General features: G+C 40.9%; 1 protein-coding gene across 4 annotated transcripts in view; it reads left to right on the forward strand.

Annotated features, from left to right (window-relative positions):
- Window positions 1-19,528, forward strand: part of CDH8 (cadherin 8) — a 308,272-nt gene that overhangs the window by 207,358 nt on the left and 81,386 nt on the right. For all 4 annotated transcript variants that reach the window (XM_070398065.1, XM_070398063.1, XM_070398066.1 and 1 more), the window contains exon 8: window positions 2,592-2,728. In XM_070398065.1, coding sequence (XP_070254166.1) covers window positions 2,592-2,728 — 137 coding nt within the window. The remainder of the gene's footprint in view (window positions 1-2,591; window positions 2,729-19,528) is intronic.

The raw sequence follows: 19,528 nt of genomic DNA on the forward strand, positions 1-19,528 counted from the left end.
CCTAGGCAATTACTACACATCTATCAAATCGCCAAGGAGCCTGTTTCAGATTTGGGTTCCATGGGTACCAGTGATTAGGCTGATTCTCCTTTGCGGTGGCCTCAAGGAAATTGGTTGATGCATGAATGTGTGAAATATAAGAAGTGAGATAATACAATTACTACCGTCCAAATTTTATTTATGAATATGATGCCGAAGTGATAATTAATCCTCCAGACATTTCTTAGCTCTTTTAAGAGTCAGAGTCCACATGATATGTGAAGCAAAACACATGTCAAGTTATTTTACAGTTGAACTTGGGACCTCATTGGTCTCATCAATAATCCCCCAGAAAAATGGCTTTTGGTCTCCTTTTCGTAATACAACAGATCGAAGTACTTTGCAGTGAGCACTTGCACTTTCTCAGGCTCAGGATGTGGTCCAGAGCACTGTTAATCCATATATATATATATATATATATATATATATATATATATATATATGCCTCTGGGTTCTTAAATCCTTTCTGAATTTCTCTAAACATCCTGGGGTAAGGTGTGGGGTAGGTGTAGAATGCCTGGTATATAGATGTAAGTCAGCTTCTTAGTGTTCTTTTGTAGCTCTTCATTGAATCAGGAGTTATAATTTCATTATACAATATTTTCTCTAGAAATTTAGCAATAAATTATTGCCAATAAAATTAAGTACTTTTTAATATTACTCCAAACTGTTAAATGATGCTTGTCTTTGGTGTGAAGGATTTAATATAAATGCCTTTTTCCCTGGTGTTTGCATCTGATATAAAGGATAGGGATACCATTTTTAACAAAAAAGAATTTGTTAAAAGGAGAAATGAATAATCTATCTATCTATCTATCTATCTATCTATCTATGAATCTATCTATGTATCTGCCTACTCATCTATCCATCTATCTTGTCATCCATCTGTTGTCACAATTAGATATAGAAACAAGTAGATGTACATAAATAAGAAGAGATGCATAATAAACTGTTTGCAATGAAATCCACTAAAATATTAACAATGCAAAACTGTACCCGTAAAATTGTGGGAAATTTATTTTTCCCTTAGTTTCTTATAATGTAGTTTCAACTTGATTATATAATAAATGTTCATAAAAACGTATAAAAAGTAAAATACGCCCAACACCAATAGCTGCGAACCAGGTTTCCTATTTAGGGTCAATGGGTATCAGTGAATGGAGAGATTCCATGGGCACTTCCTAGGAGGCCACCTTAACCATAAATGCTCCGTCCGTCCTTCCTCCTAAAATGGGATTGTCCGTGACCTTTGTCTTGTTTGGGCTGTGTTATGGAACAGCATATACTGGTGGCCCAAACCGCAGTAATGTATTTCTCACAGTTCTGGAGGCTGGAAGTCCAAGACCAGGGCACCCACAGATTCGGTGTCTGGTGAGAACTAGATTCCTCCTTTGCAGGTGGTTGTCTTCCTGTGGTCTCGCTGGCAGAGACTAGAGAGGGACCCTGTGTTAACTTTAAAAAAAAAATAAGGGCATTAATTCCATCATGAGGGCTCCACACCCATGACCTAATTATAATTATCACCCAAAGAACTTACTTAGAAATTCTACCACATTGGGAGTTAGGATTGGAACATATGAGAGGGAGACACAAAAATTCAGTTCACAATGCCCTTCTTTGGGCTTTTGTTCTATCCTGCTTCAGTTCACTTCACTGCTTACTTATGGGCCAATTTTTCTAATTATACCTTGTGTTTCTGATATTTGACATTTCATAGTGAAAGCACAGATCTTGATTTATAAAGTGGATATTGATAAATGCTATGGAAAACATAATTCCTATGTAATCTTAATACTTAGTACACCAGAGAAGCAGTTGGCTCTAGACACAAAACACCATAATACTGTCTTATCCGAAAATTTTCTCAATATAGGAACTGCTAACAAGTCCATCTAACATTTTTAATTTCATAGAATATAGTATTATAAAGCTGTTAAAATATCTCTTCCAACTTTTAAAAATTATTACTAGAGAATCAGTAACTGTCTTATTTCTATGGACAGAGACTGATAGAAAGCCTAAATATATACTTTATATATATATATATATACTGTATAGAAATAAAAACAAAACAAACCAGCAAAAACAAACACACACATGTTGGCTAGCCCAATGGAAGTTTAACACAAACACCCATTTCCTCTGAACGGCCATAAATTATCCACTGCTCGGCCCCATCCTGCTTTGGGCTTGAGTTCATCGTCTTAGATGATATTTTGTGGCAACTGCTAATTACCATAAGCTGTCCAATAAATGTGATGGATTGTCCAATTAACTCTTCATCAACATCCATTTCTGAAGATGCTGCCCATTGAAAGCCGTGGTGGTGTCTGACCTCCTTGTTGCACAGGTAGCTAATTACCCCTTGGACAGTAATTATCAAGTTTCTTGTGCCTCGTCCAGTCATTTGGTTTTGCAAATGACGATGCCGCTGAGTTTCCCAATTCATTTGACTTCGTGATGATGGCTCTCCGAGGATGAGTAAAGGTCTGCTGTGGGCCGTCTGGATCACATGAGCATGGAAATAGATTACAGATCTATCTGTTTTGTAGGTTTTCCATCGACCGGCACACTGACCTGGAGAGGCAATTCAACATTAATGCAGATGATGGGAAGATAACGCTGGCAACGCCGCTTGACAGAGAGTTAAGTGTATGGCACAACATAACGATCATTGCTACTGAAATTAGTAAGTGCCCGGGTTTATTTATTTTCCTTGTGTGACTGGGTTCACTTTGTGTCTAGTGATCACATGATAAAGGGTCATTAGAGAGTTGGGCATTGGAAATTATTTTATGATTCCCAAAGAGCCTTTGATGAATCGTCTCAGCAAGAAATAACTTACATTGTGTTAACTTACCAAAGGTTGCAACATTCTTATATCCAAGTATTATTATAACCTATATCCATTATTCAACCATTAAAAAACAATGTTGTGCATGTTAAAATATGAGGGAAGATTTAGTATAATAGGGTGGGTAATAAATAGAACTCAAGGACTATACACTATAATTAAAATAGACACTAACAGCCCTAACCGGTTTGGCTCAGTGGATAGAGCGTCGGCCTGTGGACTGAAGGGTCCCAGGTTCGATTCCGGCCAAGGGCATGTACCTTGGTTGTGGGCACATTCCCAGTAGGGGGTGTGCAGGAGGCAACTGACCGATGTTTCTCTCTCATAGATGTTTCTAACTCTCTATCCCTCTCTATTCCTCTCTGTAAAAAATCAATAAAATATTTTTTTAAAAAAATAGACACTAACATATGTTATATACAATATAGAAACTATTGCTCAATATTTGAGCCTCACACATGCGTATACACATATATAGACAGAAAATATAGACAGAAACCTCACCCTATCAATACATGTTAATTTGAAGAGATGAAATTATACATGGTTTTTATGTTGTTTTTTAGAGTTTAGTGTATTTTACACATTAATTATAGACTGTCTAAAACTGTATGTTCAATACAATTATTTTTTCATAAATTACATGCAAAAATGTAAACATTCCAGGGTTGTTCAAATAACCTATGTTGGTCTTTCCATTTTTTTATGCCTAACGCTTCTTTGATTGCACTTAATGACACTACTCTTGAGTCTCTAAAGAACAGCTAAATGGTGACATTAGTGCTACACTGTCTTTGCGAGCTTGCCCTCTGTCTTACATTTTTATTATGCAAAAACATGCAAAAGAGACATGATGTTCATTTCATTTCTAAACAAAGCATATTCTGCATATTATCCAAATCTCTTCTTCCCATAAAGGACCTGGTCACAGAGATTCAAGGAAGCATTCAAATCTTGAGGGAGCTGGGAATCTGAATAAGGAAATGAAAACTGACAGGAAGCAAAGTTCATGGGCAAACATACAACATAGAGTGTGTGTAGATGGTACTTACAGGGGTGGGACCTAACTTCTGCTCCGCGCTCTCTCTATAATCTGTTCTTCGTTTTCACAGTGTGAATGCAGGGGAAAGATCTCTGAGATACACGGTCCATTTGTTCGTACAGATGAAAGTGATCTAGAGCCAGTGGTCGGCAAACTCTTTAGTCAACAGGGCCAAATATCAACAGTACAACGATTGAAATTTCTTTTGAGAGCCAAATTTTTTAAACTTAAACTATATAGGTAGGTACATTGTTATGAACTTAATTAGGGTACTCCTAAGGCTTAGGAAGAGCCACACTCAAGGGGCCAAAGAGCCGCATGTGGCTCGCGAGCCGCAGTTTGCCGACCATGGATAGACCGTTAGGAAGGGCATGGGATTTTCTTGTTCTGAGGTGTGGGAAAATGTCCTCCATGGAACGTTAAGCACACACACACACCCACACACACACACTCACACACTCACACACACAAACCCTAACCAGTTGGCTCAGTGGATAGGGCATCAGCCCGTGGACTGTAGGGTCCCAGGTTCGATTCTGATCAAGGGCATGTTCCTCGTTTGCAGGCTCATCCCCAGTCCTGGTCTAGGCATGTGCATGTGCGGGAGTCAACCAACCGATGTGTCTCTCTCACATCAATGTTTCTCTCTCTGTCTCTCCCCACCCCTTCCACTCTCTCTAAAAATCAATGGAAAAATATCCTCAGGTGAAGATTAACAAAACAAACTAAAAAAGTAAAAGTAAAAAATAAAACGGCCCTGGGTGAAAAAGTGAAGATTCAAGATTCAAGAGAGAAGGATGCCTGTTTCTTATCGCAACCTCAAGTGCAGGAGCAGAGCCTGCCGTCAAGTTGTTACATTGCTTCGGTAATACCAGATTGAGGGGCCTGGGGCAGGATGAGCTTTGGACCCTCGGGTGTTTTTCCCGGCTTTTGTGTGCCCTTGTCTTCCCTGGTGTGTTCCTCGGCCAGAGTGTCCCATAAATCTGCTTAGAGACCCATAAAGGAAGGCATGACGCCCGGCCCGTGTGGCTCAGTGGTTGAGTATCGACCTCTGAGCCAGGAGGTCATGGTTCCATTCCCAGTCAGGGCAGGTGCCTGGGTTGTGGGCTCCATCCCCAGTGTGGGGTGTGCAGGAGGCAGCCTATCAATGATTCTGCCTCATTGTTGATGTTTCTATCTCTCTTTCCCTCCCCTTGTAACTTTAAGGGATAAAGCGCACACAGCGCGCACCATCGGTGGCGTTGACTTACCAGCAGTGTTCACCCCATCTAGAGAGGCACAGGCGTGCAAGTTTGTCATTTACAGTGTTGACGCTGAGAAAACCCCTTAAGCCTCTGAGAAAACCCCTATCTGTTTAGATTGGTTTGAAGCTTTCTAGAAATGCTGGAGGGATCACTGATTTCTCTAAAGTAGGTAGATAGTAATTACTTCTTAAAGCACTGCCTTGTATATCGAACACACCCTACTTGAGGTAGCCATCATCCAGGACACTTTTTTTATGAGCTGGATGCCTTCAGTTAAATATTTATCAAGGACTCTGGTGCTGAGGCTCTGCGGACTCCGCTTTAAGGAGGAAAAAGACATGAATACGCAGAGCTGCGGCTGAGACACTTCAGGGGCAACCCAGACACAAAAGATTCATTTGCAAGGAATTACAGAGGAGTAAGCAGACAGACAGGAAAGCAGATGCTTCAGGGTAATGAGCTGCGGAGCCAGGCGGATGCGGGTACCAACCCAGTCAGAAGACATGCATGTGCTCGCTCACTCAATCATCATTAATTGAGCCGTTACTCCTTGCCAAGCATCCTTCTAGTGACGGGGGGAGAGCAGTGCGCACAGCAGGCAAATCCCAGGAGCTCTGGGGGTTTTCTTTCTCCCGGCTCCTGGAAGCACCTGCTGATGAAGGATGACTTGGAATCTGCTGAGAGACCCATAAAGGAAGGCATGGAGCCTGGCCGGTGTGGCTCAGTGGTTGAGCGTCGACCTATGAACCAGGAGGTCATGGTTCGATTCCCAGGCAGGGCACGTGCCTGGGTTGTGGGCTCCATCCCCAGTGTGGGAAATGCAGGGGGCAGCCTATCAATGATTCTGCCTCATTATTGATGTTTCTATCTCTCTCCCTCTCCTATCCTCTCTGAAATCAATAAAAATTTATATATTTTTAAAAAAAATAAAGACATGGAGGTGAGGGAGATGAGGATGAATGTTGTAATTACAGGCAGTTCCATATTGAGGGTGAGAAAAAGTGGCACAACATACCTCTTCCAATGGACATATGATTACATTTAAAATTGTAGCATCATCAATATGGAAAAAAATCAATATTTTTTATGTCTATCAGTAAAATATTATTTTTTCATTTAGTCAAAAGTATAGATATTTTTGTATTCAACATTATTTTGTAATAGTTTCATATGCACAGCATGGTGGTTAGACAATCATATATTTTTACTGTGTTCCCCGACGTTTCCAGTATTCATCTGGGAATATCTGAAGAAACCCAAAACACCAATTCAAAAGAATATGTGTACCCCTATGTTTATTACAGTGCCATTTACAATATCCAAGATATGGAAGCAGCCCAAGTGCCCACCAATAGACGAGTGGATAAAAAAGCTGTGGTATAGTATACAATGGAATATTACTTGGCTATAAAAAAGAATGAAATCTTACTATTTGCGACAGCATGCATGGATCTAGAGGATGTATTTAAAAATAAGAATATTTTTAAGTTATAGAGTTATTGTTATTAACAATGCAGTGTAATCAAATTACCAAAAATATTAAAATGTACGCCAAGTAAAACTTTCTTTATGGCTTCAGAGAAATCACTCAAGCATGTCCCAGATTCAGGTTTACAGTCGGCGCCATAGAGAAAAAGTGCAGAATAGCTCTGCCCACATGAAGACCATGAGCCTGTCCATGAACCTTTCCGAACTGAAAACCTAGAACCCAAACTTACATGACTCCTGCTCAAACAGTGGGTGTCATCTCGCCGTTTAAATTACTTAGTTTACTTGTTTTTACTCAGAGATTGGAAACTAAACAAACTACATAGGCATATTTTTGGCCAAGAAGCAAGCTTCATTCAGGAGGTAGATATCTCAGGAAACATGAAACTATAAACTTAGGTAGCAATCTGCTTAAAAAAAGAAAGTTTGCATGTAACTTTCTTAGAAAAGGGAAGAATAAGAGTACAAAAGAGAACCTTAAATTTTAGCTGTGAAGTATCAGCTGAGGTGGGCATAAATTTAGAAGCTTTAAATGTACAATGAAGTCATCTTTGTCTAAATCATGAGAAGAAGTAGGATTAATACAACCACAGAGAACTTGAGAAAAATTGTAATTACTAAGAAAACAGCTTATAACTTGTTTTGCCTTGGTTTTATTATTTAGCTCATCACGTAATATTTACCTTGCAAAGCCACAGACCAGGTCTTAGGTAAAAAAAAAAAAAAAAATTAAAGAAAGATTTATTGTATTTGGATGAGATGAATATTTAAAACCACCCAGGACAACAGAAACCCTTAGGGAGAGGTTCTAATAAAGTTAAAGAAATATTTGTTCCAGGCAGAACAATTTAAAATTACTCTCAGAACGCCATCTCATCAGGCAAAGATTTAAACAAATGAAATTAGGCTAAAAAATGGATATTAGGGAAGTCCATCTGTTATCTCTTAATGAGGAGGAAGATATTGTCTTTTATCCTCCTGTGTCAGAGTCACTTAACCAAGGCAAGATGCTCTGCTGTGTGCATTACCCAAGTGTTTCACTGGCAATAGATCTAGCTTGCCATCACAATCAACCAGTGCCTCTCATTACAGGAGCTGGCGGTTCGAAGCCCACATGCTAACAAGAGGTTGGGCATAGCCAGCATATCTCTGCTGTCTCTGCTCTAGCAACCCATCCCCTGCAACTGCGGTGTGGGGCTGCTGTTTACCACAGTGGTGGAGGTTTAAGGTACATTTAGCTGACTAATTAAACACCAAAAAAGCAGAAGGGAAGCCCTATGATGCATTTAATTCTCACACCACTCTGTGAAAGTAGGTACTATTTATATATATATATATATATATATATTGATTTCAGAGAGAAGGGAGAGGGAGAGAGTGACAGAAACATTAATAATGAGAGAGAATCATTGATCTGTTGCCTCCTGCATGTCCCCTACTGGGGAATCGAACCCACAACCTGGGCATGTGCCCTTGACCGGAATGGAACCAGGGACCCTTCAGTCCACAAGCCGATGCTCTATCCACTGAGTCAAACCAGTTAGGTTGGTGCTGTTATTATATGCATTTTTCAGACGAGGGAACTCAGACACAGGGTAGGTAATTTACCCAAATTTTTATAGAGAGCAAGAGTTGAGTTGGGGGTGCAGGATTGGTACCCATACTGATCCACTGCAGATTTCGTGTTCTTAGCTGCCTTCCAAGGAAGAAACCTCTCTTATATCTTCTTCCCTTGCACTCTCCTGCATACATTGAGTATCTGACACTGTCACATCCCTTCCAGAAGCAAGTGAATGAAGCAGTTCTGTGCGAGGCAGAAGGTGAAGGCAGGGTCACGGGTGCCCTGGAGGAAAGAACAGACCTGCATTAGATCTGGCCCTTCTGTTCTGGTGTTTGTGACCCAGGGTAGAGATATTGCCTAGTGGACAGAGCAGAGCTTTGGGACGGGTCAGGCTGGGATTCTGTTCCCATTTTAGAGATGAGGAAACTGAGCAACAGGGAAGAGAAAGCACAGGGTAGTGCATTGGAGGGGGTAGCATTTTTCAGTTAAGATCACAGAGGCGTTACCCTACCCAGCTGATTCACATCATCTGGGTGACTACTAAAACGCAAAGCAAATGAGTTTCAGCTGTTCCCCAGGACCTACAGAATAATGATCTCAAGGCAAGGATTCTAGAATCCACGTTCCACAGGTTCCCCCCACCGCCTCTCCACGCCCCACCCCCAGTCAGATGTACATTAGAACAACCCTGTGAAGGAAGGCAGAGGTAAGGTGTTCTTTTTTATCTTTAATTTTTGTGATTTTTCTTGATGAGGCGTTATGTCATGGAGCTGAGATTCAAGCTCAGACAGCGCTCGGGATTGCTTTAGGTGGGGCAGGTGGTAAGACCTGCTAAGAGGTAGCACCAGGAATCACAAACACAGTCTTAGAGAGAGAAAGGATATGGTGATGCCAGGGGAGTTGGGGAATCAATTTGCTCAGAATAGAGTCTCTGCAGGGGGCATTTTAGAGGCACTGAGTGCCAATTCTGGGGTCTTCCTCCCAGAGAAATTGTGGGAAGGAAGGTGGAGAAACCACTGACACGGGTACCTGGGAGCAGGCAAACGGCGTTTCCAGAAAGCACACTACTCTTGCTTACCTGCAAGTGTCTTCAGCAGGAAGCATATAACTGCCCATGAAATTAATCTCTTTCAGTTAGTGATAATGCATCGCTCTGGCCAACCACGGTGGGCTGCATACAACACTGCAAACGAAGCTATTCGCTAATGATGGTTAAGTCTCCCCGGGAAAACACCAGTTTGATAGCACTTAAGGAATGTTTCTTCCTGGCATAGGGCCCGGTTGCCAGAATAAATGCTTTGTCCAACCCAGGACACTTAGGAAAAGCACCTCTTTATGGTCCACTCATGATTTAGAGGAATCTTAGGTTCTAGAGTTGGACGCAGTTAGCCATATAATCTTGGGCAGTTCATTTCTCCTTCCTTGCTCTGTTTTATCATCTGTGTAATGGGAATTATAATTGTTCCTTACAATTCGGGTGTAGTGGGAATTTAAATAACAGTGATAGTGCTATATCTTTTAGCTCAAAATTCATCCATGACCTTTAGAAATTGATGAATAAATTGTGGATGTTCTTGTAAACACAGCCTTGACCCTGGGCTTCAACGAACAGCTTAATTTAATAGTATTGATTTGGTCTATATTATATGTTCCTCCTTATCTGCTCCACAGCAAAATTGGCGCTCGTGGCTCATGTGTTACTGCTAGGTGCAGTTACGTTTCTTCATTGCATAGCTCCGTGTTCGGCAAACTGCGGCTCGTGAGCCACATGCGGCTCTTTGGCCCCTTGAGTGTGGCTCTTCCTAAGCCTTAGGAGTACCCTAATTAAGTTCATAACAATGTGCCTACCTATATAGTTTAAATTTTAAAAATTTGGCTCTCAAAAGAAATTTCAATCGTTGTACTGTTGATATTTGGCTCTGTTGACTAATGAGTTTGCAGACCACTGGCATAGCTGATAGGTCTGTTCAATGACCTTCCTCTTGGCCTTGGTTCAGCCATGGCAGATTGACCAACGCCTACAGAAAGGTCCTCAGATGAAGCAGGCACATTTCTGAAGCACCTGATTAAACTGAGGACTTTAAATTTTATATCAAGATCCTGTTTCTCTGTTGCCTATAGCATAACCAGCACTAGAGTTCCATTAAGATCAATTCCATTCTCCTGTGTAGGATTGAGTAGAAGCACATGAAGGGAACTACTAGATAACTCTCACAGAAGAGAAAAGGTCATAAGAGCTTGCCAGTGGTTCTCAACCTTCTGGCCCTTTAAATACAGTTCCTCATGTTGTGACCCAACCATAAAATTATTTTCGTTGCTACTTCATAACTGTAATGTTGCCACTGTTATGAATCGTCATGTAAATATCTGATATGCAGGATGGTCTTAGGCGACCCCTGTGAAAGGGTCATTCGACCGCCAAAGGGGTCGCGACCCACAGGTTGAGAACCGCTGATTTAGGGGCTTAAAAAATAATAAACATGTATTTGTCTTGGTTCTGTCAGGCAGCTGGGCTCACTTGCTAGGAGCAGCCAAAGACTGTTGAGATGAACTTTCTAAGTCTCCAATGATACCAAGTTGGCTATACCAGATTGGCTAGAACAAGTGACATTAACAAGAGCACGTTCAAGGAGTGGAGAAATAAACGTCACCTTTGATGGGAGGAGTGGGAAATATGATGGCCACCCTTTTCTTTTTTAAATTTATTTCAGACTGGGATGCTGACTCTCAGTATGCATGGCCAAGAAGTAAATAGGCATCTGTAGCCTCCACATAGGTACCTCACAGCCATTCTTCCGGGTTCTTCTTTTTAAGATGGTACCTGGGCATCAGAATTCTGTGCTTCCACACCTTACATGTTTGGATGAAAGGATTAGATGCAATCTATCTAGCAGCCATCAACTGATTAACTATGGATTCTTTAGAATTTCAGATTAAGTAGCAATTTGTGTTACATTCAATCTACGAATGCACTTATAATGCCACAGCAACTTCTACATAAGCATTAATATAACTGTTTTAACTTATTACTATTCCCTGATACCTGTGCTGGGTCGGGTTCCTTTGTTATATAGGTTCTCACAAACCCTTGTTCTTTTCTTTTAAATGACTGGTTGAGACTCATAATAACCATTTATTTGCTGTGGTTTTGAAAATACATTTCTGTTTTTCAATAGTTGTATTAAAATATAGCTGAGTGGATAAGAGAATGCATTTCTCAAGATTTCTAAGGGGAAAAAATAGGTAAAGTCTTTGCCTTTATGAAATATTTTATTATTGCTTTATTATTGATTGATCCCTGTTTTATCCTGGGAGCCTGGCACAGTGCTTGGGGCTCCCAGTACAGTTTATATTTGCTAAATGAATGAATGAATAAAGGAGATAATATTAATACCAGTATACAGTACCCTGATGACTTCTGACTCCAAACAGACTCTATTAGTTGATTGGTGGAAAGGGTCTTCGCTTTTATGCACCCCACTCCGCTCTGTGTTAAAAGTCTCAGGCAGACAGGCACACAGCTCCCTGGATTTTTAAACCATTCTTTCCGTGACTGAAGCTGCCACAGAAAGGGCAGGAGCAACGGCCCTCTTCTTGTTTGAGAATTGCGGGGCATTGACTGTGCTTACAGGGAAGGATTCCCATAGAATATTAACCAGTCTTGGGAGTCAGAGACCATGGAGAAGGTGTTGGTAGAAAGGAGCCTCAGGTCCCCTCTCTCTTTCCCCAAGGAGCCAAGCTTCTGATCAAAAACCGTTATTTCTCTCCACTTCTGCGAGCCTTGAGGCGAGCCTTGAATGATGCCAGCGCACACTTCATGACCCAACAAGCCCGTTTATCATTTAATCTCATCTGAATTGAACACACGGAGGCAGGTTACAAAGCAGCAAAGCCCAAAGAATGAAAATGCAGCATGTTTTCTGATTACAGGAATCCCTAATCCCAAGCTTAGAACCGGGGACTGAAAATAGGTCCCAATTCCATCCTTATCTACCCCCACCCACCTGGCATATCAGGGCCTGGTCAGGTGGCTCTCTAGCCAGGCGGTTGAAATGTATAAACTATGATGACTTGCTTCCATCTCACTTGTGGTGGCAAGGCATTGGTTACTCTACACCCTAATGCAGTGGTTCTCAACCTTCCTAATGCTGCGACCCTTTCATACAGTTCCTCATGTTGTGGTGACCCCCAATTTCATTGTTACAAATTGAACATAATTAAAGCATAGTGATTAATCACAAAAACCATATGTAATTATATATGTGTTTTCCGATGGTCTTAGGCGACCCCCAAAGGGGTCGTGACCCACAGGTGGAGAACCGCTGCCCTAATGGAGGATGCCCTTTATCATATTCATACTCACAATTCCATATGTGGGGACCATCAGTTCTTTCATCGAATAAAACAAAGATGCCAAAGTTCAAGCTCACCAGATGGAGGAGGCTGAGTTTGGGATTACATCCTAGGTTTGTCTGACTCTTCAGCTCCATTTCCGAGCATTTAGCCTCTATTCTTTTCCGAGGGATGGTCTAGTTCCTATTGAGACGTGCCCTGATTCACAAAAGGTGACCCGTCACTTCCAAAGTTGAAGTGTCTACGGCTTTTCTTCAACGAATGCTTTGGAGAAGAAGTTCAAACACAATGAGTTATGATTGGTAGGCTTTCATCCCCACTGAAGTCCCTGAATGTGGTGAATGTGGGGAGGTCCACATGGGGCAATTTATTTAAAATCTGTGTCCGTGAACTACCTGTTCCAGAGGCATTTGGGCTGTGAGAACCTCCAGTTCCTTAATTGAAAATAAATGAAAGTCTAAATGGGGGGCTGATATTGAAGTTAGAATGCTCCTGCTCCCCACTGAGATAATCCTGGCATGTACTGAGTTCTGCTCCACACACCCGCTGATATAATTTGACAGTGAATGCTTAATAGTAGCCTGGAGAAGGAAGGAAGACCTGGAATAAAACCATGGATGGCAAGTGTGGGAGGGAAAAGCTTCGAGTTTGTAGTCAAACATGTATGAATCCCAGTCTAGATTCCATTAGCAACTCTCTGCTTGAAAATCAACATTTTCCTTGGCCAATCTAATATATTTATTTATCAGTTAGAAGGAAACTATAATAATCAATAGGGAGCTAAAACTGACTTGGTTAATGTAGGGAATGTATATATGCACATATATAAATATATATACAGTACATACACATGCATATATAAAATGCCTATGTGTATATATTTTAATATATACTATAATAGATTATATTAATAGATTGTGATGACTACGTTATCATTTATATCATATACCATTATTTTATTAGAATATAACATGACACATATAAATATATTCTCCATATCTGTTTTCAACAATAGTAATAAAGATAGAAGCCTCGTCATCTGTTTTTTTTTTCAGATGGACTGTGATGAGCTTGCTGTTTAAGAGACACTGACATTTAGAACCCTTCCTGTCTCGGCTTTATTTAACTGGTTTGTGCAGCACAAACAAACAAACCACTCGAACACACTGTAAAGAATATCTGCGGGGATTTTTTTCTGGCTCGGAAATCAGGCTTGTCATTAGATTGTGTATTAGGCACAGCATCCACATGCCCTTGCTCGCGCCTATTTGAGAATCTCTGGGTATAAAAATACCCACACTGAGCCAGCATTTGCTTTCCTGCTGAACTGTTTTTCACATTTCCAATATAATTATGTAGCAGTTACAAAGAAAGCCTGAACTCCACCGAATACCATAGAAACCGACATTTGTTTATTCGAGAAGATGTATAAAAAGCATCTAAGACAAGAAACGGGTGACTTCGCAGGGAACCTGATACCTAAAATAAATCTGAAACTATCTGGATATTCACCGGAAGTGATTGCTTAGACATGGGTTTAAAAAGGCGGGGTGAGAGAGGCCACTGATGGCCTTTGGCATATAAACAGGAGACCGCTGTGAAAATGGGAAGTGCCGAATTAGGGGTCTTTATTTTGTCTTTGCTTTTGGAAGGATTGATTTTGTCCCTGGTAGTGGTGTCCATCTTAAAGAAATTTAAGATCTAATACAGTAGTCACTAGACGCAGTGATGGCGAACCGATGACACGCGTGTCAGAGGTGACACGCGAACTCATTTTTTTGGTTGATTTTTCTTTGTGAAATGGCATTTAAATATATAAAATCAATATCAAAAATATAAGTCTTTGTTTTACTATGGTTGCAAATATCAAAAAATTTCTATATGTGCCACGGCACCAGAGTTAAGTTAGGGTTTTTCAAAATGCTGACATGCCGAGCTCAAAAGGTTCGCCATCACTGCACTAGAGGTACAAGTAATTGTTGATGGAATAGACACAGCATTAGTGAGTTGATCATTTCTGCACGCTTCCCCTGGGCTCTCGGGTCACAGGTTGTGAAAGACGTGGCTCCAGGACTGGAGCAGGGCTTCTGCAGTGGAGGAGACACTTGCTGGACTACAGTCACGTTGTCTAATAAAAGGAAAAAGCAGCCAAACAACACATACGAGGAAGATGTGAGTTCTGTGAAATGCCTTCTCCAGTGCTCTTCACAGTCAGGTTCAATGCTCTCTTGTGACAAGTGAAGAAGAAAAGCAAGGATGTTACCAGCAAAGGGGATAGCATGGATCCACCCAGGATGTTCTGCGAATTTTGTGGTGAAAAGGAGGGACTTGAGCCTCAGCCAGTTTTGCTCAGTGGTTGGAGCATTAGCCTGCAGACTGAAGGGGGCTCAGGTTTGATTCCAGTCAGGTACCTAGGTTGCAGGCTCAATCCCCAGCCCTGGTCGGGGTGCATGCAGGAGACAACCAATCAATGTGTCTCTCTCACAAGGATGTTTTTCTCTCTCTCTGGCTCTTCCCCTCCCTTCCACTCTGTCTAAGAGAAAAATATCCTTGGGTGAGGATTAACAACAACAAAAAAGAAAAGGGAGAGAGAGGGAGAGAGAGGGAGAGGGAGAGGGAGAGGGAGAGGGGAGAGAGAGAGAGAGAGAGAGAGAGAGAGAGAGAGAGAGAGAAAGTGAGAGAGAGAGAGGAAAAAGAAGGAAAGAAAGAAAGAAGAAAGAAAGAAAGGAAGAAAGGAAGAAAGAAAAGAACAGAAAAGGAAAAAGAAAAGAAAAGAAAAGAAAGAAATTGATCTGAGCCTGTTTCAATCATGGTTATGGTAGCCTCCATAATATGAAGACCTGTTTCCATGAGAACCTTTCTGTTGTGCGTTACCAACGTGCAGTAGACCGACAGGAACATATGAATGAGTGCCTGGTTTCAGGAAGGCTCAAGAAGCTCCCTGTTCTTTGGATATCATAAGACTCATGAGTTAAGAAAGTCGCAGGAATGCAAAAAGAGCTGTGGGCTCTTCGCTAACTCTCTGATGATCACCATTGTCTGCAAAACTGACTCATGTCTGGCGTGACAATCAAGGAGATAAAATAAAGTGAAATTTGAGATCCTACCTAATTCCAGGCAGAATGCTTGTCACTGTCTGCCAACACTTGTCTCATTCAGTCCTCAAAACAACTTTGTGATGGACGTATCCTGAGCGTTGTTTCAGAAATGTGTGAAAGGAAGATCCGGGGAGATGAGGGGACAATGTGTATAAGATCAGAGATCTGATAAAGTGAGGTTTGAAGCCACCAGGTTTAATGCCAAACCCTTAACTCTTTCTGCTCTTTGTTGCTTGTGTGACAGATTTTTAAAGAGGGCAAATATTTTTTGAAAAACATGAATTTTTGTACCAATTTTCTCATGTACCCATAGTTGACAGACCTTATAGTACATTGTATATATATCAGGGGGTCGAATTGTTTACAGTCTATTTGAGGTAAAAATCATAAAAATAAATAATAGTAGAATAAGGTAACATGTTGATTTTATTCAGTGCAATAGGAATATCTGATATTAAGAGGCAAGGAATTGGGAATGATACATCAGTCCCTTTGGGAAATTTAGGTTCAGTTCTTGGGCTGTCATATTTGTAACTCTGGACTTCCGGGTTCACGTTAGAATGGGGGTGAGATGAGACAGTTACTCGGCTCTCGTTCATCTCTGGTTGATGGGTCTTCATTGGCTGATTCAAAGCATGATAATGAAGAGGACAGGTTTGGGGACAAACAGATATGGGATTGTGAACTGATTTTAGGCAAAGCAATCATTCCTCCTGTGCCTGGATTTTATCATTTGTAAGATGTGGATAATGGTATCATTGTCTATTGTTATATAATGCACCTACCAGCAATTTTCAACCTTTTTCATCTCATACCACAGTTAAACCAATTACTAAAATTCTGCAGCACGCCAAAAAATATGTGATATTTTTTTGCCGATCTGACAAAAACGAAATAGGTATAATTTTGATTCATTCACACCGGTTGGCTATTGTTGTGTTGGCTGTTGCCATGTTTTTATTTGACAATCGAAGGGGAAAGAGGTCGGTGCCCCTGACTAAAAAGTCAGGTATTGCATGTTTTAGAAATTCTTGCAGCACACCGGCTGAAAATCGCTGACCTAACACAGTGCCTAGTCTTAAAAAAATAAATAATAAAGAGAGAATGATTGGAATATATGGGGCAGGATTGGGGCAGTAAAAGCCTTTGATCTTTCAACACAGCAAATTCAAAGTTTGGTCCAGAGAGACTTAAAGTCTTTGAGACTCTTTCATGGGTTCCATGGGGTCAAAATGTGTTGATGATAATACTGAGGTGCTATTTTTCTTTTTCTTTTTTATGCTCTCACAAGTGAGAATGGAGTTTTTCTGAGGCTACGTGATGTGTTGATATCATTGCTCAATGGCTAATGGAATGTGTGCTTGTGTATTGTTACGTTTTAAGTAATTAATTGTAATTTCTAATTGGTAAATATTGAAAGATATAACCCAGTTATAAAAGTTTTTGGAAATAAAATCTTTTGGGGTTTTTAATAATTTTTAAGTGGATGAGGAAGCCCTGAGACCAAATTCTTTATAAAAATTATTGCCTTAGGAAGGCATTTATTTTCTCAATTAATTGGAAGTAATTAGTTGAGATATAGTAACTTTTTTATCACATCCATAAAACAATTTATCACTTATAAATTGTATGTTGGATATTAAAAGAATACATGTAACATCTTTAGCAAGACTAATGGGATAGTGTATATAGTAAGTATATAGCATATAAATGCTAGGGGTTGTTAAGAACAGAGTAAAAACAGAATTAGCCCCAATGGAAATATTTTGACATGATCATGTACATTTTCAGAATCTTATCAAATAAGGTTGCCTTCTCAAGAGACAACATTGTTTCAAGCCAGACCAAGACTTGCCTACTGCAAAATCCCTGGTATTACTCTTTCAGAGAGAGAGATGAGCAGGCATAGGGCACTGAGCGTGTCTCAGAGATGCAGGCTGAGAGGACCTTCCAGTTACTGCCAGAGAGAGATGCTCTGTTTGAAGGACCAAGCCAGCTGCGCTCTTCCAGGGACCAGTCCTGCCTCCAGGAACAGGCAGATCATCAGAGCATAAGGCCACCGAGATTTAATTACACATCTCACTCCCATTGCTCTCACTCCCTATTTCTCAAACCACTCTTTGGGGGATATTTCATTCCATTTTAGAAATAGCTGCAATAATTTGCATTTCCAACAACAGTGCCAAAGGGTGCCCTTTTCTCCACATCCTCTCCAACATTTGTTTGTTGATTTATTGGTGACAGCCATCTGACAGGTGAAAGGTGATAGATAGCTCATTGTGGTTTTCATTTGCATTTCTCTGCTGATCAGTGATGTTGAGCATCTTTTCATATGTCTGTTGGCCATCTGCATGTCCTCTTTGGAAAAGTGTCTATTTAGGTCCTTTGCCCATTTTTAAATTGGATTGCTTCTTTGTCTTTTTGGTGTTGAGTTGTATGAGTTCTTTACAGAGTGATGGTTGCCAGAGGGGAAGAGAGGTGGAGGACTGAGTGAAAGAGGTTACAAGACTGAGAAGTACAGATTGGAAGTCATGGGACGTAAATTACAGCATAGAAAATATACTCAATAATATTGCAATAATTATGTATGATGCCCTTGGGGTACTGGAAAAATCAGGGGAAACACTTTGTAAAGTATATGATTGGCTAATTACTATGCTATACAACTGGAACAAATACAAAATAATATTGAATGTGAACTGTAATTTAATGTTTTTAAATAAAATAATTGAAAAAAAGTAATAGCTGCAATTAAATATGCTGACGCAGATAATAGTAGTAGTAGTAATAATAATAACACCAACTACCATTCCCTCATTTCTTTCTTTTTTAAATTTATTGATGTGATATTAGTTAATACAAATATATAGGTTCAATCTTGATGCCAGTGCTGGGTCTAAAACTTCTCAGCAAATTGTCCCCAGGTATACCAATTCTAGCTGCCCCCCATCGGGTGCCCGCAGACCTTTGTGGAGAGGTGGGGCATCATGGAGTCATCAGGGGGAGGCCAGAAGAGTTTATCAGGCCCTAACAGACCAAGATTTGGCCCTGTGAGGGGAGGGCTCTGCACCAGTTGGAATACAAGGGAAAAATGACCCTGTCCTAGAGCCATACAACTCAGTCTGTCCCAGATTCTGCAGGGCCCAAGGTCAGCAGGGCGGGGCCACTAGGACATTCCCTCATTTCTTGAGCTTGCTGTCCTGCTCAGTGCTTGACACAGCACTTGAGTAGTCAGCCATGTGTTTTTAAAAACTTCCCTATATGGTTAGATAACATATTATCACAATTGTGCCAGCTAGTGTGGCTCAGTGGGTGAGCATTGACCCGTGAACCAGGAGGTCACCAGTTTGATTCCTGGTCAGGCCACAAGCCTGGGTTGCTGGATCCATCCCCTGTAGGGGGCGTGCAGGAGGTAGTCAGTAGATGATGTTTCTCTATCATCCATGTTTCTATCTCTCTACCCTCTTCCTTCCTCTCTCTCTATAAAAAAAAACAATAAAAAAATTTTAGCCCTGACCGGTTTGGCTCAGTGGATAGAGCGTCGGCCTGCGGACTGAAGGGTCCCAGGTTCGATTCCGGTCAAGGGCATGTGCCTTGGTTGCGGGCACATCCCCGGTTGGGGGTGTGCAGGAGGCAGCTGATCGATGTTTCTCTCTCATTGGTGTTTCTAACTCTCTATCCCTCTCCCTTCCTCTCTGTAAAAAAAATTAAATAAATAAAAATTGTATGAATGAGAAACTTGGACAGCTACTGTATGTCTCAAGGCTTCAGGGATGTCACAGCTACGGCTTGGTGGGGCCAGACGTTGGACCTACACGTGTGTCTCACCAGAACCTCTGCCTTACACAG

Source organism: Myotis yumanensis, unplaced genomic scaffold (genome assembly GCF_028538775.1).
Source record: "Myotis yumanensis isolate MYYU_CA2020_CCGP unplaced genomic scaffold, mMyoYum1.0.hap1 SCAF_18, whole genome shotgun sequence".
NCBI lineage: Eukaryota > Metazoa > Chordata > Mammalia > Chiroptera > Vespertilionidae > Myotis > Myotis yumanensis.